The sequence below is a fragment of the Ambystoma mexicanum genome, chromosome 6p, assembly GCF_040938575.1.
Source record: "Ambystoma mexicanum isolate Mex_15411 chromosome 6p, UKY_AmexF1_1, whole genome shotgun sequence".
Classification (NCBI taxonomy): Eukaryota; Metazoa; Chordata; class Amphibia; order Caudata; family Ambystomatidae; genus Ambystoma; species Ambystoma mexicanum.
Genome location: NC_090935.1, coordinates 1483198433 through 1483224282, shown reverse-complemented (window position 1 = coordinate 1483224282; position 25850 = coordinate 1483198433). Strand labels below are relative to the sequence as shown.

General features: G+C 44.4%; 1 protein-coding gene across 1 annotated transcript in view; it reads right to left on the bottom strand.

The window, feature by feature from the left end:
- Nucleotides 1-25850, bottom strand: part of LOC138511072 (uncharacterized) — a 1092277-nt gene that overhangs the window by 74730 nt on the left and 991697 nt on the right. The window contains exon 8 of the mRNA XM_069626571.1: nt 5409-5492. Within this exon, the coding sequence (XP_069482672.1) occupies nt 5409-5492 (84 nt within the window). The remainder of the gene's footprint in view (nt 1-5408; nt 5493-25850) is intronic.

The following is a 25850-nucleotide window of genomic DNA, read 5'->3' as shown; positions in this document are numbered from 1 at the left end:
TCAAAGGTGGTTACTTGATAGCCCTCTATCCAGCCACACATGTTTTCTTTGAAGAATCTGAAACGCAAGTTACATAGGTCATATTTTCTTTTCTTTTGTATTCTCTAAATCTCCTCAAGTATTGGGCAGGAGTCTTCCCAAACTTGAGGATACCAGATTGCTTCAGTTTTAAAAAGTCTAATCTATCAGCCTTTGACATTAACATAATGGCAGTGCAGCTGGAATGGGTCAGTCTGCTGATCAAACATGCAGTCCTGTCAACATCACTCACTCCTTGTACCTCACATGCATACTCAAAAGTTACAAGCCTGTCCATTATGTCATTCTTTTCTTCATACATACTTAAGAGATCTTTTGGAAACCTAGGATGTGAAGAGAACCCAAAACCATCTCCAGATCCTCTGGAAGAACCTTGTGAAGCATGAATCTTGGCAAGCTCCAGCTGGTGATCCCTGTCTTTCTGCCTTTCAACCCTCTCAAATTCCAATCTGGCCATTTCAAACTCAAGTTCATTCTCTTTGAGCCTATGTTTCTCCTTTTTCAAATTGAACAATGTCTCAGCATCTGAGGTGGTGACAGTCAAAAGTTCAGAGGATGCACTTCCTTTCTCCTCATACTCAACATTAGCCACGGCAGTGGCAGTAACTCCATTACTGTGGCAGGGTCCTTCCCCAGCTCCACTATCAGGACCATTTGCTAAATTAGGCACAACCTTATTTCTTTCAAAGTCCAGAATGTTCACACCCAACTCTGCTGTTGTGCCTGATACTGAAAAGTCCCTGTCAGCACACAACTTTCTTAACTGAGTGAAAGTTATTGTTTTCATTATAGCTGGTACACTAGGTTGTTAGGGAGAATTCTCACCCAAGTGCTAAATTCACTCTACCTTAGAGCTCTCCAGCTCTTTTGCTATATTTTGGGACTTTGAACTTTTCATTTTCAATGTGTTGTACTTTTGAGTTCTTTGGATATGGAGTTTTAAAACAACTCCATAGGCATCATCTTTTTCTTGTGTGTCACACAGCACCTTCAGTGCAGTTGCACCGGGGTGTCTTTCAGACTCCCCCAGGTTTAAATACCTTCTCTGGGACTGACTACTGTCTCCCAGAGCATGTAAAGTTAAATTGACTTTACTAGTCTTTTTTAAATGTACAGACCCAGCACACCCTATCTTCCTATAGAGTGCTGGAGGGGTTGCCTAGCATTCCCTGAGTCTAAACACTCATGTAACAGTCAAATGTTACCCTTTTCTACTTGGAATGGATGGTGGCAGTGGTTTTTAACAAACTACCATGATTTTTCCCGACCGCGAACACCGGTAGCTAAAAGTGTCAGCCATGTTTTTCAATATGGCGCCCAAGACCTATCTGTAAAAACAGACTCTGGTCGACTTTTTTCACCATTTATTTGAGGAAAGGTCCTTCTTGTGTTTAACTCTGCGCACCAAACCAGGTTTGGTCACTTTGTTCCTTGGCCTTTGGCGGGCTTCAGTGCTGAAGCCCCCCTCTGGCGCCTGAGTGTCTGGGTGGACAGGATGTGAGGTAGGTGCCCGAAACTCCCTGTGCTTAGTCTCCTAGAAGACCTGAATGCACTCTGGCGTGATTGGGCGACTGGCTGTCCGGCAAGAACAGTCACCTGCTGTGTGAGTGACAGCCATGCTGGAATGAATGGGGGAAACTGTTTAAAAGCAGGCCTCAGGGACTTGAAAAGCAGAGTCGACCACTGGAACGAAAGAACCCGAAGACGAGCTGAATGAAGACGACTGCTGCAACTCCTGGTCCACCGGTGAAGCCCTGCTGCAAGTCCGAATTGCCTAAAACTCCATCGACAGAGAAGCCCTTCAAGGTTAACTCCTTCCCTTGAGTTTGGTAGGAACAACCAACTCGCAAGTCACCTGGACACTGTCCCCATACTGGTCGAATGTTCTTCAGAGTGCTGTTGAAAACCGGATAGCCAGTGCGAAGGGTACCAGTTTGTGGTCTTTAAAGCACTCACACCTTAAACCGATGTCTTGCTACAGCTTTTGCCTTTTCCCTGGGCAGTGCAGGAACCTCCCGATGTCCTCCTTCTTGTCCCCATGACAGAAGCTCAGGAACAGCGAAATCTGTTCAAACTGCCAGGAACAACTGCCTCAGCTACAGCTTTCTTCATTGACAATTGTACTGTGCAAACGCGGTCCGGAACTATTTTCGGCCATCGAGAAAGTGGGTGAAACTTTCCTCAACTATGAAGGCCTGTCCTTCCCTTAACATTTGTCAAACTTTTCAACAAGCCAAATCCTTTAAAAATCTGTGGCAAAGACTTAACCGTTATATGCCAGAACTGTGCTAACCTATACAAAAGACTCTGAACCATTGACTTTGACCTAGGCCTGTTGAGAAGAATTGCTGGTTGTATTTAACTGAAACCCTTTGCCCTGCCTATGAATGTATTTGGGCTGTCTATTCTTATAACCTTGTCTTTTCCCTCTTTTATTAAGTATCTGAAGTGCCATTTTGCTCCCACTTCATTTTGGAGCTAAACCTATTCAGCCACTCACCGATTGGATTTTTGTGGTGTATTAGTGTGAGAGATTGAACTTGTTATGCTAGAGTAATGTTTTCTAACTGACTAAGTAAATAAATGTATATTCTTTTACCAAGAAACCTTAAGTAAGTGTATATTTGAATCACTGTATTTGTTGGTCCCTTGTGTAACTTGTTCTACTGCTCACTTAAACTCTTGAGATAAGTCTGGCTCCTCAGCCATCGCTACCACTTTACTGTGTAGTACAGGCTTGTACCAAAGGTGAGATTGTGCTTACACTTGTAGTCCTAATTGCTTGTAGTGTTCCCAAAGGGTACTGCATGTGATTCTGCTTAACATACAGTTGTGAGTTAAAAGGTCTCCTACCACTGCTGCATGGTCCTTCTGGGGTACGAAGGGAAGAGCGTGCCATAATAGCTGCAAGCTATAAAAAAACAGCCTGTACTTTGGCCCCAATTTGGCCTTCCCAGCTAAGATCACATTGCCATATGCAGTCAAGTTTTTGAATCCTGGCAGCATACTTCAGTTCTGATCCCAGGAGGAAAGGAGGAGGTGTCCGGTTAAAGTTTTGAAAATAAAGGATCGAATTACCTTTTATTCAAAAGTCAAAGGGTCAAAAAAAAAGGTTCACATTTTTTTTATTTATTTATATTTTTTTTAGTTTGGTTTGGTAATAAAAGTTTTTTTAATAAAGAAAACAAGGGTTTGGGGGGAACCCCCGCCCAATAAAAAAAAAATTCAAACCTTTTGCCTGACCCTTTGACTGTCGAATAAAAGGCATTCAAACCTTTTGATTTCGATACTTTAACCTAGAACCGGGGGACGTCTGTCCTCACCTAGCAGAAGTTTTGGTCCAAACAGAATTATCTCTGTGTTGATTGGATTGAGTTGGAGCCAGTTGGTGGACATCCATCAGCTAACCTCCTCCAGGCAGCTACTTGCCCTTGTAAAGAACTCCTCTATATTATTCAAACTAATGAACACCTGTGTATTGTCTGCATATGATTGAAACCAGACCTTATGGCTCCGCAAGATGTCCATTAGGGGACGAAGATATAGATAAAATAATAGCGGCTAGAGGGACAATCCCTGAAGGACTCCACAATCCTGAGATAGGGAGTCTGATAGATAACCTCCAGAGCTCATTTGTTGTTGCAGCCTGGCCAAAAAAGAGGTGAAACATTTGGTTGCACTAGTTGAAACATTACCTATCGTCCTGAGTCGATTGATAAGAATGCCATGGTCCACTGTATCAAATGCCACAGAGAGGTCCAACATTACGAGTAGTGACAATTCCCCTTGATCTCGAACTTGAAAAAGTTCATACCATGCCGCGGCCAACGCAGTTTCTGTTCCAAATTTTGGGTGGAAACCTGATTGCAAGAGATCCAGCAGAGATTCTCTCTCAACATATTCCTGTAGGTGCACCGTGACCACTTTCTCTATGATTTTACTAGGCCACGGCAGGCCTGCCAGTGGGCTGTAATTTTGCAAGTTTTCGGGGTCCAAATTAGACTTTTTCAAAAGTGGTGAAATAATGGATAGCTTCTGTTCGGCTGGAACTATACCTTGACTGAGGTATGCATTTACAATGCAGGTCGTAAAAGGCGCAATATGTATTGCTAAACGCTTTGCCGTACATGTGGGAAGGTGGAATAATGAGTCATTCGTGGGTTTGAGAGCAGTCAACAGAGCACAGGAGGTTTCTTCTGAGACTGGTTTAAAATCAAACGGCAAGATATTCAAGGTGGGCTTTCCATCCTTCAAAATTCCTGTGTCTATATACCTTTGTTCAGACGCTAACTGTAACTCCCCATCATGCACAATATGTTCCTGGATTGTTTGTAGCATGTCTGAGAAAAATGTGTTGAAGGCATTAGCCTGCTCTAATGACGATTATCTATCTGATAGGGCATTAATTGGTTGCACAAAATTGGCAATTACTAGAAACAATTAATGCGTGTGATTTGTTGTTGCCTCAATCATTTTGATTAAGTCTGACTTAACCCCAAAAATAGCTATGGTATCGTTTTTTAAGGCTGCCTTGACCTTAATGTCCCATCCGATGTTCTATATTTTCGCCACATACGCTCCATGACTCTATAATGCTTCTTCAGTTCAGTCAGACCTGGAGTAAACCACAGTTTAAAGATTTTATTGGATGCTTTTTGTCTCAATGGGGCAGTCTTGGAACACACATTGTCCATGATAGCGGCACCTTCTTTCAAAAAAGCATCACATTAAGTTGGCTTACGGACAAGTGGCAAACATTTTGCGCTAGATGGTTGCCTTGCAGAGTTTTTCTGTTTTTATCAATAATAGCCTTAGATAGTGATCTGTTCATGAGATCGCCAATGTATGAGTCACTACAATCCTGCCCCTCTTACTAATATGCCCAGGCAATGGCCATGTATATGGGAGGAGATTACTGGAGGTGAAAGATCATGCATCCCCATTTATTCCCAGAGTTGTTTAGCATCTATCCCTGAGCGGTCCTCCAGCCAGATATTGAAGTCACCCAGACAGAGAAAATCCTTGAATTTACTACCAATGGTCATGAGATAAGAGTCCAGCCCCTCCAAAAAGGAATAGGAAGGCAAACCTTTTGCCAAGTTGGCATCATCAGTGATAGAGGAATAAAACACATACATAGACACTCAATCCTTCCTGCGCAAAACAGGTACAATTGCTACCATGTAAAGTAATAGACCAACAAGCCTGACATCGTCTATCAGGGTGGCAAGCATGCCTGCCCTCCAAGGGCCCTCTCTGAAATGTTACTTTACAAGAACCTTAACTGGTATGAAATTAACATGAAGGTATTCTAAGGCAATATTACAATTGTACTAGAAATAAGAATATCGTTATTAAATGGGATTTACCAGAGTTAAGGTTTCATTTCTTACGTCGACCAACTGTTGTCCTTTTTTAAGTATTTCTTCGCAAACTGTAAATTGGCCAGAAACCTATAACAAAAAAATTATATAACAGTCAGAGTCGTGCTACATCTGTTACTAAGTCAAATGATTTTAACCTGGTTTCATATTACAATTTCAAACCTGTTACTATCCAAGTGCAAGAGTTTAGAAACAGAAAACCTAGCATAGTGCCATATTTTATAAACACTGGACAATTGAAATACTTGGATTAAGATTACTTACAAGTGCTAGTCATATGATAATCCTAACAACATGAGTTTTTTGGGCAGCACTTGATAACAGATTCCTCTAAGTGCTGTACCATTAGCTGTTATCATTATCTTTATTTATATTTATAGTGCTTAGTTCATACGAACCTTTCAAATCCAAGTGGGCCTCTGTCAGCTCATGCCACCCAAAAAGATGTCATGCAAATGCTGGCAGAGAACAAGAACGAAGTCCACACCGGTATAACGGTGCTGTCGCACCACGTGGCCTCATTGGATAAACGTGTAGAACAATCAGAGTCTCAAATGGATGAGGTGGAAAACCTCACCTGTGAATACAGCTTTGAAATCTGGCAATGAACCCATCGGATGGATGTTTCAGAAACTCATTACACAGCCTTACAATTGAAACGAGAACAGATCAAGGTGCAACATTATCAGCGTTCAGGGGACCCCAACTCAAGTGAACGCTCCAGACCTGTTGTTGGAGGGAGCGGATGACTCATCTATCACCCTGCATAGGTTCCATGTGTTAATATTCCCGAAAAAATATCGGCATACAAAAATATTGCCATATTTTTGAAGCAATATTAAGGCATGGAACCTGTGGGGGACACCCCCGCAACCCCTATTATTTTTAAAGGGGCGGGGTACACCCCCGCAACCCCAAAAATTATCCCCCGCAAAAATATCGCCTATGGCTGTTCCAGACGACCATATATATGGCGATATTTTTGGTGGGGATAATTAGTAGTGATACCGATGGATCATACCTGTAGAGTGCTCTTGGCGGTCCAGCAGCAGAAAAATCTGATCCCTGGTGTCCTCACCAGAGTACTTTTTTTTCAAATAGAAAGAGAAAACATGATGAGGTCATCCAGGACACACTCGAACATTTCCTTTAAAGGGTCTAAATGTCTTCTCCTGCAGGATCTTGCACTGTTGACTTTGATCAAGAGGAGATCTCCCTCTGTGATTTTACCTCCTGGTTACATCAAAAGAATGTGAAATATAGCTGCGGATACCATTGTTTGGTAAACTTTACATTTGAAGGCCAACAAAGTGTGATAATGAGAATATGCAAAGCGAAGCATATAATGAACCCATAAGCACCAAAGATGATTCCTCCCAGACTCCTCCCAGACAGTAGCCTCAAATGATCATCCTGATGCCTGTTATAGGGTTTTGAGAGTGAAAGGTGGAAGGCCACAGGGAATAAGAAAGAAAATCCAAGCCGCAAAGTCAGGCAATGGTTCTTTCTAACATTTTGATCAAGGGGATGGACACCAAATGTTTCTCTTAGCTGATGTGGCTCTTCTAGGTTCTGAGACCGGGCCTCTAAGCCCCACATCCTAAGTTATACTGAGCCTGAGCTACTTGCAGCCAGATATTGTAACCAAAATATAAAAGCTGCACCATGAGGGAAACACGAGGTAAACAGTTTGAAATTGGGTACTGTTGGATGTGTTTTGCAAGGTATCTTACTGTTTATTGCTTTTGAATGGCTATGAGTGCTAGTGTTTCACAATGGTTATGTTGTTACACAGACTTGCATTTCCATATGTTTAATTTTTCAAGCATACGGATCATTAATGTCCAAGGTCTGAGCGGGTGCTGTTGCGTGATGGCCAAGATGGTGGCCATTGTGTAGGCTCCGTGAAGAGAAACAAGATCCCTGCGCATTTACTGCACGAAATGCAGCGAACTTGACGTGAAAATCAGCGATATGCTATTTGAAAGGTGCAGGCACATTTAGCCCTGGTCGGATGTGCGAGGGAAGCAGACTCGGCCGTGTGACAAGGCTGTGAACTGAGGCGGGCCCTGATGGCATGGACAGACCGTGGCTCGGTACTGCGGAAACCGAGGCCCCATCTTCTTTGTAGTGGGGAAGGAGACTGAGGATTGCAGCAGTGGCCGGTGAAGTGAGGAGTGGAAGATAGCTTGGTTCTCCCTGTGGTCCGCTCCCGCTTTCGAAGAACAGGGGCTGTGCCCCACCATACGCGGAACTCCTCGTACTGGAGCAGCAACCAGTCGGGCAGAAGGGCGGCCTGATCGGAAACCTCTGGTGGGGCCCGGCGCTTCACATGTGAGGCGTAGAGCCTGTGGAGACATAGGCACCGCACAAGAGCTGCGGGTTAGCAGCTGATATAAAGAGGAACTCTCCGGACTGTGGCAGGCACTGACTGGGCAGTAGAACAGCTGATCGGAAACTCGTGGAGCACCTCCCGACAACAACGTTGCAGCATTACAGATAAATTGATGCCCCCCCTTGCTCACACGCAGCAGGCCTCTGCAAGACTTGTCATTGTGCCCCCCCCTCTTCTACTACAGAACACTGTTATTCTGCCATCAACATGGCTGTGCCTGCCGTTAGGGTGCTGGGGGGAGTGAATTTCATGGTGCAACGATGCAGAGGGGGTTGATTGGCTGAGCAGAGTTCGAATAACTGCCATAAAGGTGCACTGTGCCTGCCCCTGACTTAGCAGCAGTGGGCTACGGTCTGGTTGTGTGGTGCCATTGGTTGCTTCGGCCATGTGACTTTTCTGCACTCGTTATATTGTCCCACCAACATGACGGTAGCCCAGTCGGAGGCTGCAAATGTGCGGATTGGAAGTCCTTTTGTGCCTTTGAGCCCAGGGCCCACCGGAGCTCACTTAGGAGGGTGGTTTAACCAAGTGGCCAAGGAGTAGAGTGCCATATGGACATTGCAAGCAGGACAGCCTACTGACGGTATTTGAAAGCCCTCCGAATGCGCAGTGCACATAGCATTACTGCTCAAATTGGGTAGTATCAAATCCCAGATCAAGGGTGCAAACTGAGGAGTGCTGGTGCATTTGAGGGACTGGCTATATCCCCTGACCACAGAACTGGAGGCCCCAGGAGACATTCGAACACTGTAGCGGGGGCAAATAAAAAAAGAATCATTGTAGCAGTTGCTGAGCGGGCACAGTGGGCACAATTGGCTGAGGCGCTTTGACAGATAAAGATCACCACCGTGTGGCCACCCGGTTGCTTTCAGGCTGTTGCTACTGGCTGGGCGCACAGGGGGCTGCTGCATTGGTGACAAGGTAGCCACCAAGACGAGAGCGTAGTGTTCAGACTTGAGATTGCAGCATTATGCCTAAAGTGGCACATTGGATACGTTTGCACGGCCCATCCCAAAGCAAGTGGAAACTATTAGTGAAGGAACAAGCAGTCAGGTGCAGGCAGTAAGAGAAATGTCCATGCCGCCTGTTGACCTCCAGGATGTCATGGCCTTCATGCATCAAGGATTTGCCTCCATAAACGACAAGCTGGAGGGAATTACGATTAACATGACTACAATTCACGCACAACTGGAAAAGGCCATGCAACGAATCACTGAAACTGAGACACAGATAAGCACGGCAGAGGATGCCATCACAGCACTACAGGGGATGGTGACAACGATGGTTAAGGATCTGGACAAAATCCAGACAAAGTGTGAAGATTTAGAGGCGAGTTCTAGACAGAACAATGTCTGTATTATTGGGGTTCTGGAGGACGCCTTGAAAGTTGCAGATGAAGACCGACTGAAGGAATTCCTGGGAGACCCCAGCTGGTTACAAATGTTTGTGGTGGAGCGGGCGCATAGGGCATTGATGGCAAAGCCCAGACCTGGGGCATATGACTGGCCAATAATTGCGCGTCTAATGAACTATAGGGACAGAGAATTGGTTTTGAAGTCTGCACGTGAGAAACAGGAATTGAGGATTGGTTCAAATGTGGTTTGCATTTTCCCTGACTATACGCTGGCTGTGCAGTAACAGAGACACACTTTCCTTGGAGTTAAAAAGCTACTCAGGGAGCAGGGAATACCCTATGCCATGCTTTATCCCACCCGACTGAGACACCGATTTAACAACAACCTATTTCTTCTCATTTTCCGAGTAATCTTTGTCATTTGTTGAAGCCAACATCCCCTTCCGTCAGGGGAGGCCCCAGGGGTGAAGTTATGTATGCTAAGGTTAGATGGTTTTACCCGCACCTATGCTGTGTTGATGTCATAATGGCAACTAGTGTTTGAGTTTTGTTGATCTAAAGCATTTGTCAAGGCAAATTACCAATGCAGGGAGCTCCTCTCGCCACGACTGCAGTCGCCCCCAATGGAAGTGCATGTTACTGTTGGGCAGGGTAGGGTGGGGGGACAAGCGGGAAGGGATAAGCATAGTTAAAGTTTGTGGTAATATGAGGAATTGTGGGGGTTGTGGGTAGAAACTGTTAATAATTGCACAGGGTGCGCATGGAATATTATGGTCTGGGCATGTGGGGGTGCGGGGCGGCACGGAGCGGCCAGTTGCACATGAAGGAAGATGGGGGAGAATGACTCAATAAATGCAAAGCTTTTAAATTGGAATGTTCTGGGCCTGGGTGTTCTGATGAAGATGTGGAAGGTAATGTCATACGTCAACGGCTGGGGGTTAAGCTTCTATTTCTACAAGAAAGACACTTGCTTGAACACCAGGTGAGCAGGGTGGCCCCTGGGTGGGGAGATCAACGGTACTATACGAATTACTCCAAGAGGGCACGGGGTCTCATGGTTTTAGTACACCGGTTGTTACCATTCACCCATATTGCAACAGAACACGATGACTGCAGCAGGTTTGTGCTAGTACACGGAAGATTGGGGAATGCTAAGATTCTGCTGATAAGATGATAGATGATCCAGAGTTTTATGACACTTTATTCCAAAGATGTGCTAGGTTCCCCACAGCGTCAGTTATCTGCGGAGGACACTTTAACACAATACTAGATGCATACCTCGACGGCACCCATGTCTTTGACAAATGCAGCACACACAATACATACACATGTGGAAGATCTGGGAATAAGGGATGTATGGCGCACGCTCCATACCACACAACGCACTTTTACGTTTTGCTCATCAGTGCACGACATGCATTCACGTATTGACTTATGGTTGACATCTAGTAAGCTGATAAACTGGGTGCCGGAGTGTCAGGTTTTGCCAAGAACTTTATCCGACCACTCCCCAATGATGTTATCGCAAGACATTCCCGGAGGTATGGCTCCACGTCCACAATGGCGCTTTAAGGCTACAACTTTGGGGGACCCGGTTTTCTGGGTATGTATGGCACAGTATATTGACAGTTACTTTGAAAATAATGAGGGGTCAGTCAGCACACAAGCCACCCATTCATAGTATATATCTGGGGTATAGCAATGTCGACTGAATTCGGGGTAGTGCGAGATATTAGGAAGGAGCTGATGAGATGCGAGGAGGCTCTGGCAAGATTACATGGGGAGAGTGCTAGTCGCCCGTCAACGGAGGTTAGCGAAGACTTTAAGGCATACTTAGATAAATAGAGAGACGAATCAGACAGGGAGTTGCAGTACTTTGATAGACCAGTGGCAGCAGGCCGGTATGGGGAGCAGGAAAGGCCCGGGAAATGACTAGCACAGACGGTGCGTAGATAGAAGGGAAGCACTAACATCCAGAGAATAATAAGGGCAGATGGTACGAAAGTCAACAAGCTGGATGAGCTAAACAAGGTATTTGTAATGACTTCTACAGAAGCCTATATTCTCCCCAGAGGGAAGCGACGGATGCCAAAATAGATGACTACCTAGCAAAAATACCTACGACATTGTTGTCGGCAGAAGCGCACAAAAGCACTGGAAGAGCCAATAATGTTGTGTGAAATTAAGACAGCGATCTGGGATCTCCCAGGCAGGAAGGCCCCGGGGTCGGACGGGCTTGGGGCAGAGTTTTATAAGGAATTTGTCAATGTACTAGCACCTAGAATGTTATTGGTGTGGAACTTGCGCCCCTATCTGAGTCGGTAAACAAAGTGGTGATCATCTTACTGCTAAAACCCGGGAAACCCCCTGACGATTGCGGGTTGTATCGCACAGTATCCCTGATAAACACAGACGCAAAAGTGTTTACGAAAATCCTGGCAAACAGGCTTAATCTGCTAATGCCCTACATGATGCACGAAGGTCAGGCTGGGTTTGTACTGGGGATATCAATGGGATCCAACATTTGCTGGATGTATAATGTAATGACACGGATGCCGCAGGATGCCAAGGGGGTTTCTGTGTCTCTGGACATGCAAAAAGCATTCGACACAATGTACTGGCCATTTCTGTTTTGGGTCTTGCATAACTATGGGTTTGGACCAAACTTTATAAGGTGGGTGAAGATTCTATATACGCAGCCATATGCCAGAGTAAGCATGAACGGGATCCTCTCACCGATAATAGCATTAGCGGGAGGCACCAGACAGGGATGCCAACTGTCACCCCTGTTATTTGCATTAGTTATAGAACCCTTGGCAGACCTTATGCGGGTGCCAAACACTCAAGCAGGCATCAACATCGCCGGGAGAGTGGAACTTATAACACTATACGCGGACAATATACTGATGTACATAGGAGACCCTGGGAAATACCTACAGAGGATAGTGGCAGCGGTAGACGAGTTTGGGAAATTTTCAGGCCTACGTCTCAATAGCAATAAGTCGGAGGTCTTACCACTAACGGACGCTGCCTCGCAGCCAGGGAATTTATTTGGACTAAAATGGATGCACACATACATAAAATACCTGGGGGTTGAAATTGCACGATCACCTGCACTTGTGGAACCAGTTCCCTATATCATTGATGGGATGGGTTGCGCTGATAAAAATGATCATTCAGGCTAAGCGGTTTTATTTATTAGCAATGCTCCGTTATAGCCAGGCAGATCCTTCTTTTCTAAAGTGGCCAGAGATAGCTCCTCTTTTGTATGGAAGGTCAGATATGGATCAGCTGGAGACACCTTGCACTACCATATGAAGTAGGGGGATTGTCGGCGCCTGTTTTCGAGTTGTACTATCTGGCTGCCCAGTCATACTACGCGGTGTATACGGTGGAGCGAGGACCGCATATATCGTATATTGAACTGGAATGACAGGGGGAAGCACAGTCGGCTTTGATGCATAATTTGGCCGGGGGAATACGGTGTAACACTAATCAAATGGATCCAGTGTCTGCAAAACAAGGGGCATGGACTAGGTTGACTAAACGTCCCAAGAACACAGTGCTGTATAATCGAACTGTAGCAATCTGGGAGGCACCCTTCCTCAGTCCAGCAAAAGATAAACATTTTGCTAAACACTGGGGCAGAGCTGGCATATTGGTCTTGGGAGACTTGTATCGTGAAGGGTCATTCGTACCATGGGATCTGATCAAGACATATGTGGGGGATATGCCACTTCAGAAACTCCAGTACTGCCGGATCCGCTCAGCTGTAGCCTCTGTATGGTCTGAATACCCAGGGGATCCAGAGGCACACCCATGTTTTAAATTATATATTAACCCAAGAGGGGGGAAAAAGTCAGCCTCAGCGCTATATAAACTGGCGCAAGTGACCTAGAGAGTGCAAACCACTGATATTAGGGGTGACTGGGAGAAGAACCTCGAGGTCACTTTTACAGATGCCCATTGACTGCAGATATGTAGGTTGACGAGACAAATATCACTAAACTCCAGGCACAGGCTAATCCACTTAATATTTTTGAATAGAACGCACCTCACCCCAGCCCGCCTCAAGAAGATGTATCCCACCACGGAAGGGAGGTTTCTTAGATGTGGAATGTCAGATGAAAATATAACACACATGTTGTGGTCATGTCTGCCATTGCTGGAGTACTGGGAGAAGGTGTCTCGAGCTTTGGAGGAGATGGTAGAACTGTCCATAGTACGGGAAGCATCAATGTGTATATTAGGGTAAGTGAACAGGCTGAATCCACCGAAGCACAAATTGGTAAATCTTGGTCAAATATTGGCAAAGAGAGCTATTTTAATGCAATGGAAGAGGAGGGAGGCACCCACTTGTGACAACTGGCTTCAGGACATGATATGAGCGAATGACAAGGAGGAAGTATATGCAGGCCTAATGCCATTGTCGAGTCGCCCAAGAGATATTTGGGGCGACTTTCGGCAGTACTTGGCATGACAAAATGTAGAGGATGGAGGTGCGGAATCTATGCCATGAACGACACTATAAAATGTATGAGCATGTTGAAAATGTTATTCGCTATGCCGTGCTGTGCTTTCTTCGCCCAATGAATACATGTATGTTGTATTGCAGTATTCCTGTGCAAGTTAAATAAAGTTTTTTTTTAAATGTCCAAGGTCTGAATTACCTGGTAAAAAGGAAGTCTGTTCTTATCCCTGAAGGCGAATGTGATGATGCTGCAAGAGACGCATCTCCACTTGCAGGATGGGTGTTGATTTACCAACAACACATGTCCTAAGCTTTTCTTTGCCACAGCTACCACCGACACAAAGGGAGTATCCACCCTAATCTCGTGACTAGATCGGCCCATCGGGACGGTGAATCAGGAGCGCCACAGGTCATCATATGTGATAATTGCGCTGCAGTTATTTTTCATAGAGGTCATCAACCAGTCATGAAGCTAAACCACATTTACAAAGCCCAGAGGAATACACAGGGTAGGCTACTTTCCTCTACTGAGAAATCACTGTTTCATTGGGACAACGCCATCAAACTATGGGGGGTGAAGGTGCAGACCTGGACCCCAATCCCAAATCTTAGGCAATCCATGGTTCTCCCAAGGCATGCAGCAGGGTCGATTTAAAGAGTGGGCGAGGGGAGGCCTTACAGAACTCTTGCAGCTCTACTTCTCGGGATCCCCTCTTATGTTTGTTGACTGTCAGTGCAAATTACACCCCACAGAGAATGAGAGTTATCGTTATGCTCAGGTGAAGCACTGGATCATGAACCCTCTGCTACGTGAGGTGGTATCCATCAGCTATTGGCCCTTGAATTGGCAATCAGAGAACAGGAGCAAAGTCCCAAGGTTTCAAAGCTGTACAGGTTATTGGACAGAGAGGACCTATCCAGAAAATTCCCATATAAGTAGGCTTGGGAGAGGGACCTGGAGAGGGAAATCACAGTTTGTGGGGACACAAGTAGAAAAGGGTAAAATAATTCCTCCTACAGTATTGCGAATAAGGAATGCACATTTTGCGCACGTTTAAAATACTGATCTTGCCCTTATGCTGGGGGGGCTTGTGGGGAACAGGGGAGCATGATTCACATGTGGTGGCCCTTTAGAAGAACTACGGTTCTCTGGAACGAGGTGCTATCCCATATTTAAGGTAATACAGGGATTCAGCTGTCTTTCGACACCTTAATAGTGTTATTGGGAGATGTGATGAAGACATATCCTCTTAGAGGCTCTCAATCATCATTAATAACACATCTGTTGACAGCGGTAAGAATTACATTAGAAAGGAGTTGGAAACAACCAGATGGTTCCACCCTTCACCTTTGGTGGTCCAAGATTTGGGAGATAGGGGTATCCGAAAAGAAGCATGCCTCTATACAAGGTAGGCTACCACAATTCACGCAAAAATTGGCCTATAAATACTGTACTGACTTTCCTTTACAGGTTAAGCCATCATAGTTACATGTTTCACTTTATTTTATACATCATAAAAGTAGCTCCACACAACTTGGAAATTCATGGAACAAACTCTGGATCACTTTGAAGGTCTTTGAGGTTGTTGTACACTTTTGTTCTTCTCTTACACACGAGCTGTATGATGAAAGATATTTTATGCAAACCCATATGTTGTTCTATGTATACCTTTCTATGTTTGACATCAGATAAATGTACCCAGAAGAGCAAACATAAAATATTGAAAATAAAAAAGACTTAAGAATACAACATCAGTGTTGGTCCTGTCAGAGATGGCACACAAAAGACTAAGACTTGAGGACGGTCCAAGAGTTTCGGTCCAACAGTTTTTATTTAAATTGTATGGACCCCAGGGTCACCTCTCTATCTTTCTCGATTCCCTTGGAATCTCCACCCTAACCCAGGCATCCCGTAACTCCAGGTTAGTACTACTAAACTGTAACCCCTACTATCTAATTACTAGTGTTGGCTTCAGATGCCACCCTAAAATGCTCTGTATAATCCCTAACGCGCTTCCTAGCGCTACATATCTTATCCTATCCTACCCAGGTGTTAGTGTTCTACTGGAAATCGGGAAGTGCCCTGTAGTCACTCACTAAAATGCCTTGTTACCTTCCGTGCCCTGTCTTTCCTTTCCCTTCTTCCCCTTCTGCCTCTGCACTCTGTCCCAAAATATCGCACCTAACCCTCTTTTGTCCCTCTGATCTCTTTTTCAGTCTAGTCCCACCATTTGAGGTTACCTCTCCTTCCACTCCACTCCCATCCGCTCCCTTTGACCGTTACACTTCTCCAACTCCTACTACACTCCTCCCACTATTACTTCTCTCCTCCCTCTCCTTCTCCCACTACTCTCCTTCACCTACGACTACTACTACTCGCCTCCTCGCTGTACTACTAATCTCCTCCCTCCCATTTATCCAAACACTCTTCTTCCACTCTGTAACAACAACTTCACTTTCACTCCTGACACTAATTCACTCTTCCCACTCACAACAAAAACATGCACACTGATCCTAATGGGGCTCGAATGGGGAGCATTTTATTCCGGCGCCCGCGAATGGGCAATTACCGGGTCCGGCAGGGCCGTAATGACCCGGTAATTGCCCATACGAGGGTGCTGGAAAAAATCTCAAGTTTGGCGCAGCCTGCCAGTTTTACCGGCAAGACAACAGCTAAACTTGTAATGAGGCCCATTGTATAAGTCTAATGAAAATCACAAAAGGCCTCAAGCCGCAGGAAAAGAGGCAAGGGCCAGCAGAACCAGGCTACACAGAGCAGGAAGGTCAGGGCTCGAAGCCAAGGTCAGGGGGCTCGGAGCCAAGCTCGGAAACAAGCAGCACATTCTTTTTCTTTATTTATTTTTTATTTATTAGCATTTAGTTCATTACAAGCACACATTCTTTTTTTGATCTTTTTTGTATTTATTAGCATTTAGTTTATTACAAACGTTTGCTATTCTATTCCATAAAAGGTAACAGAAATACAACATAAGTAAAATCCCTCCCGATGGCACATTTTATCCCCTCCAGAACTTTAATTAAATAATGTGGAGATATAAATAAATCACTTCCATCGTTGATGAAGGCCTGATTCACAGGACCACATTGGCCCTCAATACGAGTCGGTCGGTAGCTGTGCAAGGAAATCTGGCAGGCTGCCCCCGGACCCGTAAACAGTTACCAGCGCCTGGCTTGCCGGTAACATCGGGTATTACAACCCTGGCTGCCGGTAAATCAGGCGCTGGTAACTATGTTGTTCCCGGGATCACTGAAACACCAGCACCGTCAATGACGGTGCCGGAGTTTCAATGAAAGTCTGCGGGCGGGTCCCATTCCGCCCGCCAGGGCAGACCTGGCAGACGGGAAGGCAACCCGCCTGCAGACTCGTAGTTTGCCGTTCCTGAAACAACGGAGCCGGTAAGCTTACCAGTGGAGTTAGGACATCTCTCCTGCACTTTATATAAGAACACAACAGATAGAAACACTTCCTTGCTTTTTACAAGCTTCCGTCCAAGGTCACTTAAAGAGAATTAGCCTTACAGCCAATTCCTCATGCTCAGGAGAAAATGCACAGTGAGTGCTGACTATTACGTACATGCGAATAAATTAGCCAATGACCTGCGAGAACGAGGTTATCCAAAGAAGTTGGTGTTGCATGCCCTTAAAAGAGCGAGATTCATGCTCAGGGAAAATCTGTTAGAACCAAGCTTGAAAAAGCAAACTCAAGATAGAATAACGTGTGTGACAACATACAGCACGCAATCATTTGCAATCAAGAAGGCCCTCCTGAAAAATACGATGGTGAGCAGTTGTCTCCCAGTTAGAGGCAAGTTAGAGGCAGGACCGTCCAGGAACCTGAAAGATAAACTGGTTCATTCATCAAGCCAGAATAAACCTAATACCAGCCACAGGGTTCTTCGTCTGCTGATAGGCCATTTCCCATGTGAAAATTGTCGAGCCTGTCATTTCACAAAGAAAATTTCCTGCTTCCAGATTGAATACAGAGTGTGGGAAAAATGTTTTCTATCAAACTGCAAAACTGCTAATTTTGTGTACTGCATCGAATGTCCGTGTGGACTGAGGTACGTGGGACAGACCTAGACCAGTCCACATGAGAATCAATGAACACCGCTCAAGGATTAGGTGTAAGAACCATCTAGCACCAATGATCTCACATTACGTTGCATTTGCACATTCCCATGATGATATGCAATGGTGGGTCATTGACATCATTAAAAATAGCTTCAACATACAGCAAACATTGAACAACAAGAAATCAAGATGGATCCATCGTTTTGAGAACTCTCGACAACCGAAGGGGTCTCAATGAAGAAACTCCATCTTACCAACTGCCCCCCTAGCGTTATCAACATATAGCTGTTGCCCTCCAATTGGAACCCTGCAGCCATTTTTCTATCCCTGACAAGGGGCTCTTTTGTACCGTGTGTACCGTTCCCCGAGGGGCACTTAGACATTATCTGTAGATTTGGCTGCCTGTTCTTGAACTATAGAAGTTGCAGTTCCATACACCACATACATCAGCTTGAGCATAAGATCACTAACCTTTTCCAGCCAGTGAAAACCTATTACCCAACTCAAAAAGACCAACCCAACACTTGTGTGGTGCGTACCCTTCATATATCGACACTTGAGATCCACAGTCTTTTTTGCCACTGCCAAATCAAACATAGGATCAGGTATGGGCCAGAGCTACATGCTGCACATTGCAATATGGGAGATTTGTTGGCCTTTCTGAATTGTATGTGTGGTCCCAGAGAGTTTCCCCTGTTTTTCAGCATGCAGTTCATTATCTGGCCACTGCGGAGAGAGGGTGCCGATTCACATATCCAACAGCCGACAACTCACCCTGTTTCCATAGTGACCTGGGTAAACAGGAAAGAGACAGTCTGCTAGCCCTGCGCTTGAGTGCACTACGGTAAATGACGAGTGCGCCAGTAGAAGTGCTCGTATCTATGCAGCTACACCTAAGAAACTCTTTGCGACTGTGTTTTCTAATCTTGGTACCTTCATTTTTGCAGCGACTTTGTTCCCGGTGCGTTTTTCCATTGAATGCAAGAGTGCGTGTGCCAGCGCCCACGATAAACAAGACGGCATGTAGCAACCCTACATCCACAACAAAAGGTACAGCCTGCCATATTTCCCCTGCACATTACTGCTTACATGCTGGGGCCGTGCATATATTGTCCTCGAATCCAAAGTAACTTCTTTTTCCCCATTGCAGCTGGTTATTGATTGTGTGTTCACCGCAACACGTTCCTCTGTGTTGCAGTATGATTTAAACAGCCCAGCTGTTTTCTATCCTTGTCAAACTCGACGGACTTCATGTAAATTCCAGCTACCCTCACAGCGCTCTGCGACGTTGAAGGTATTTTTTACCTTTCCATATATGGGCTTTCAATATATTACATTTAGAAGACGCATGCAATGGTGCGCTTTTGATTTTAGGACCTATGGTGCTCTCCTTTTCGTATGCATTACTGGTGCCATTGCCTGCTTTAGAACTTTTTGAGTCATTGAGAGTGGGCCTAGCAGTGCCAGTTGCTCATAGGCCGGCAACATTGAGAATGACGATTAGGACGAGTCCTTTTCTAGCATACATTCATAGCCTTGATTTATACAGCGTGAGTGTTTCCATCTGCATATTTATATTGATTTTTTACCATTATGGTCCTAAGATTTACCCAGCAGGTTCCTTTGCCTACAACTTCTGCTCCATCGCCGTGACCGTCATAGGCTGAAACAGGACTGGCGCTGGTAATGCATATCTGCCCTCTATTAGACCTGTATTGGCCCACTTTGGTCATTGCTCATTAATCCATGGTGTCAGACGTGGTAATATTATCTGCCTATATTTATTAAAATCCTGGCAACATTTGACTTTTGGGAGATTTTTCTCTCCCCACATAGTTTTCATTAAGATTACGGATGTGTGCTTTTCTTCTTCTTTTTTCTACAATTTTAGTCTATCCTTTCCCCCATCTTCTTTTCGATTTCACAGTGGTTGATGGGTGAGGCCTGGAGATCTAGACATACTGGGCCTCATTACAACCCAGGCGGTAAGTTCCCTACTTTACCACCATGGTGTAAACTGCGTTTACACCATGGTGGATGGCGGATTTACCGCCCCATTCCAAGGTGAGTGGGGCGGTAAATCCCCATTCCCCATTTACCCTTCCCCATTCCCATTTTTGCCCCATAGGGCATAATGGGAGTGGGGAAGGCGCTAATTACGGCACCGTAAATTACGGTGCCGTAATTAGCACCAAGGCAGGTTAGCGCCTTGCATTTTAACGCCTGCTAAAAGCAGGCGTTAAAATGGTAATCAGGCGTTAAGGGTTAACGCCTGGGTTGTAATGAGGCCCACTCACTACAACATCTTTATTGTGACGTATTCTTTTTCTCTTCTTATTTCCTTTTTCTTAGGGGTCTTGATCTTACATATCTGACTTTTGGTCCTGAGGAAGGCGGCCATTTTGATCTACACGCCGAAACGTAGTCAACCACGCCATTTCGAATCTGCAACTAGGTGTGAGTGGTATGCCTGTTTACATCCAAACAGGCACGATACGTAGACCCTTGTTCACATGTGAAATGAATAGTTCTACAAAAGCAATTGGACATTAATGCTGCTGTGGGACCATCGTGACTCTTTAACTGAAGTACAGTCAAAATACTAGTGAGACATTGTTCTCAAATGAATTAATTATCACTTTGATGGAATTTGATGCTTCTCTTGGAAATAAATAGACCTGTACAAGCTGCTGGGCAGCAATCTCTATGTAGGAATATTTTGACACGCAGGGAGTCGCTATGTTGATTGCTACCTCTCTTCTTTTTTTTCTTTTTCTCTTTATCTGTTTGTTGATAGCAATCATTATTGTTGGACTCTGTTTAATTATAATGTTTGTTTATGAAATATGTGTAAATCTGAGTTTGTGAAAAAATGATATTTTTTGCAATAAACTGTGAAATTATTTTTCTATTATTAGGTTCTATGTCCAATGAATTTGATAAAATGGCAAGAATGGTCAATTTAAATGTATGACTGTAGTTAACATGTATGTGATATTGCATTGAGCAAATAGCTTAGGATAGGACACTATTTGAGACAGTTACTACAGTATCTATCCAGTAGTGATCCTTTTTCTTTATCTTTTCTTCTTTGGAGTAAGTGAGGTTGCAGTAAATTATTACACTGCATAACCTATAGACCACTTCCTTGTGGGGACAGTTTTTGTTGTTTTTGGGTAAGCAGTTTAATTCCAATTCGCCATTCACAAAGATCTCTTAACCAATAAGGGATTGCAGCAGAGATTGTCGACTGTCAGATCAAGGCTGGCCAGGATTCCCAGGCATTTTTCTATCCATTGGTTTAGTGGTAGTCTTTCATGTTATCTTCCTTGATCCTTATTTTCTTATGTTGAGGTGTACATGACTTGTTATTAAGCTAACCATATGTCGACAAGGCTTTCCAGAAAATCATCACATATAGTGAGAAGAGACCCAGTTTATGCCTAATGATTGCCAACGGTAATCGTAAGATCCTTTTCCAATTTCTGCTCTCCAATTTCTCCCAAGTTTTCCATGGGAGGCCTAGGCCCACTTCACCCGCGTAGGTCAGAGTTGGAAAAACCTTCTGGTTATAAAAATTGAACACCGGGAGTAATGAACATTTCCCATATTTCCTCTGAATCACCAGTTAGCTGTTTCATTGGTTTATAGTCATTCCGTCAAAAAAAAAAGGAACAACATACCAAAGCATCTAAAAAAATGCATCGTATGCCAAAGCATCGACAGTCTATCTTTAACATGGAAAAGTACCTTTCCATCTAAACCAGTCCATCGAAAATATAAATGAACTGGTTTCAATGGAATTGCACTTTTACATGTAAAAGATAGCATTTCAATGCTTTTTTGTAACTTTACAACGTTACATGGAGCTGTCCAGTGTTGAAATTTCATCACTGGCCAGCTCCTTGTAACGTTTTAATTTTTTTTGTATATTGGGGCTGGGGGGTAACCCTAACCCTAGCCCAAACCCTAACCCTAATGTAACCCTTAATCTAACCCTAGCCCCAACCCTAACCCTAACCATAATGTAACCCTTAATCTAACCCTAGCCCCAACCCTAACCCTAACCCTAATGTAACCCTTAATCTAACCGTAGCCCCAACCCTAACCCTAACCCTAATCTAACCCCTAATCTAACCTTAGCCCCAACCCTAACCCCACAAATTTCGATGGATCCATCGGATCATATACAACAAAATGGCTATTCGATGGAATGGAATTTCGTTGCATATAATTCGATGGTTTGGTATTAGATGCTTTGGTGTTCTATGGATTGACCAGATAACGTTTAATTTTCTGGGTCAAATTTTCTATCCATGGCTTTTCACAGGTGCTTGAACTGATCAAAGTCCCCAGATATTTTATTGATGTAACTGGTCATTATTCGTTTCTTACCTAGACTCCAACCAGATGTTCTTTTTTGACCCCCCCTTTATGCTTTTCTATCTTCAAGATTTCTGTTTTTTCAGTATTGATCTTCTGCCCATTCTGATCTGCATATTTCTGTAGGGCGTCCAGCTTTCTTTGAATGCCAATGGGAGTTTTATCCAGGAGAACCACGTCATCAGGATACAAGAGCCAACCAGCTGATGTCCCATAAATCTAAAGAGGACAGGAACTTGGAATGTCTAAGACCTCTTTCATATCTGCAATGAATAGGTTGTTGAGTACATTCCAAACCTCAAACGACAAAAATAAATCCTCATACTTGCAGACCAAAAGAGCTAATTTTCGTGGTCCTCAACCATGTGATGCAGCTGAGCTATACAATGGTCATTCAGCGCGGTGGGAAGACGAACAGTTCTGCGGAAACCCGGACAAGAAGTCAAACATGAAAAAGCTAACAATGTTGCAACATGGTGAGCACTCTCATACGAAAAAGTGGCATTGCAACCAGATACATTGGGAACACATAGTCATTTCACATCACCTTGCAGAGGTGCACAGAGAGCTGCAAACTGAACTGGGTCCCAGGCCTGAGGAGACTAGTTCCAGCCAATCAGGGGACAGAAACCCAGGGGTGGATGGCAGGGGGCAAGGGCCAATGGTAATCCTGCGTCCCTGCAACAATGGAAGGACCAATAGAGTAAGATGTATAAGGGCAATCTATAGTGTCAACCACTCCAAGCACCCAATAAGTACCTGGGATAGGTTTTTTGGGGAGGGCCAAGTGCTGATGCCATTCTGCATCAAAAAGGGGTGACATGTTTGTGGAAATTGTGATTTTGCAGATTTTTGAATGTCCTTTAGGTTCCCCGTTGGTTTATGTAATATACAACAGTTCAAACTTGCCCTTGGCTGAGACCACCATTTGTTCTGGGGGCAGGGTTGTTTTGACCCTTGAGAGCTGGGGAAACGTGGGGAAGGGAGACCCAGCCATACAATCCTGACATCATTTTGTGAACACTTCTTTCTTTTCTGGTGAACATTATCCCACACTCTTTTTGTGACTTAGTAGTAAGGATTGGCAATCGTTTTTTAAACGTTTTTGACAAGACATCACTAGGATTGCCTTATTATTATTTGATGGTCGTAGCTTGCTCCCATCTTATATTTAGATTAGGCATTTATCTCACCCATTATAAACTTCAATAAACCTTTTAATCTGTGCTCACATGCGTCTGTCTTTACTGTTGCCACCATGAGTTTCTTCCAACAGTCTCAGACAAAGAACTATTCGGAGACAACATATGAGACTATGAGATGGTGTTCGAAGTGAGCATCACATATTGGGTGAAAATACATTACAGAGAGGTACTACAGAGAATGTCAATGGCGCTGAGAGCACCACCAACCTTTCTCAAGGAGGATTTGGTGAAGGTTACCAGCAGTATATGGACTACAAGTCTCTATGATGTGGCGCTTCTAAAAAGTATAGGAGCAGTGAAGATGAAGCTGAAGCCAGGAGCAATTTTACCACAAGTTAAACAATACCCACTCTCAAGGGAGGCAGACGAAGGTATCTATGAAACCATTGCAGCACTACTGAAGCAAGGCATCCTAGTGTCATCAGAATCACGATGCAAAACGGCTGTGTACCCTGTCAAAAAGGCGACAGGGGTCATGACATTTCATACAGAACTTGCACCCTCCTAATCATATTGTAGAAGCAGAATATCCTTTAGTTCCGAATCCAGCGACAATTTTGTGCATCATTGCCACAGAAGTTGCCTAGTTCATGATCATAGATTTGAAGAATGCATTCTTCTCAATACCATTACACCCAGACTCAGAAGATGTAACTTCATTTATATATAGAAATAAGAAGTGGAAACATACTTTCTCAAGGGTACTGTGCATAACCTTCCATATTCAATAAGGTCCTTCGGATGGAACTAGGCAACATACAGATGGGGATCACGGTCAAACAGTACGTAGACGACATACTGATTTGCAGCAAGACAGAAAAACAGAGTAGAAATGAATCAGTATACGTGATGACAGTAATTGCAGACATGGGATACAAAGAGGACAAGGCCAAATCACAATACTGCTAGACAGAAGTGTTATACATTGGAGGGATGATCTCTCAAAATGGCTGATTAGGGATGCCAGAAAGGGCAGAGGAAATATGCACGACAGCAAAACCTACAACAGTTAGAGAAATGCAGCAGTTTTTGGGACTATGTAATTACTGCAGGGCATGGATATTCGACTACAGCACATATACTAGGCCCTTATTAAGTGCACTGATGGAAGCACAGAAAGGAGAGAAGATAATACGGTGGCTGACAGAAATGACTGAGGCATTTAACGAGCTGAAAGTAGCAATATGCATATCTCCATTGTTAGGGATCCCAGGCTACCAAAGCAATTTTTCCTGTTCTCCCACTCCAATGGAGTAGTGATGACAGGAGTACTGACACAGAAGACTAGCTTGGGGCACAAGTCACTAGCTTAGGGAAGTTAGACCCAGTAATCAGAACACACTATGCTTGCAAACAGGCTTTGGCTGCAGCCGCATTTGCAGTGAAAAAAATCAGAGCGTATTAGCATGGGATGCAGCACCACTCTTTATATTTAGCATGCTCTCTTTGCAATACTGGAAAGGCCAAAGAGCACACTGATAACACAAATAACCTTGGGGTATGAGGTGTTACTATCTAACCCAGCTCTCAAAATAGTGTGATGCAGACTTGTCAATCCGGTGACATTTCTCGCCAATGCTTTAGAAGAAGGTGACTATGCCCACACCTGCACAGCAAACCTAGAAGAATTCAGTGACACTCGCAAGGTACAGGAGGAAACACTTGAGGGGGGAAACATGCTTTATATGTTGGGTCTTCCACAATCGACCAGACAAATGGAGACACACATACTGGGACGGCAGTAGTGAGATTAAGAGTGGACGGGACAAGTTAGGTAGTGACAAGCACACGACTGCCATCACATTATTCAGCACAAGATCAGAACTAGTGGCCTTAATATTGGCATTGGAGCACAGCAGGGGAAAGGAAGTGACAATTTATTCAGATTCAGCTTACGTGACATCAACAGTGCATTCTGGCCTGTCAATGTAAATGAGGAGGAGCTTCATATGTGCTGATGGGACACTGGTGCAGCACCCACTCCTATTGGGCAGATTGGTAGACATCATAATCTCCCAGAGTAACTAGCAATCGTGAAATACCAAGCACACACAAAATGGGAGGATCCCATTTCTAGGGGGAACAAAGCAGCAGATACAGAGGCAAAATGCACTGCACATTTTGGGTACATTCTAGGAATTGATGCTTCGATACACGCATGCGATTATGCAAGAAATATGATACTCAAAGAGGGGTATAACATATTATCAGTGACACAAATTATGGAGCTGCAGGGAGCTGCACCCAGGAAGGAAAAGGAACTGTGGCTAAGGAGGGGATGTACAGGATCTCCAACAGACACCCTATGGCGGCAAAACAACACAGGGAAAGTGGTATTGTCACTAGCATTATTGCACACAGCGCTGACAGAGTTACATTATCCAACCCATACAGAAATGGAGGTGCTTGCCACCCATATTGGAGAAACATGGTTCTGTCCTAATTTGGCAGAACATGAGGTCGAATTCATGTGTAATTGTTTGACATGTAAACAGTTTACTGCAGGTCATACATTAAGGGTATTGAG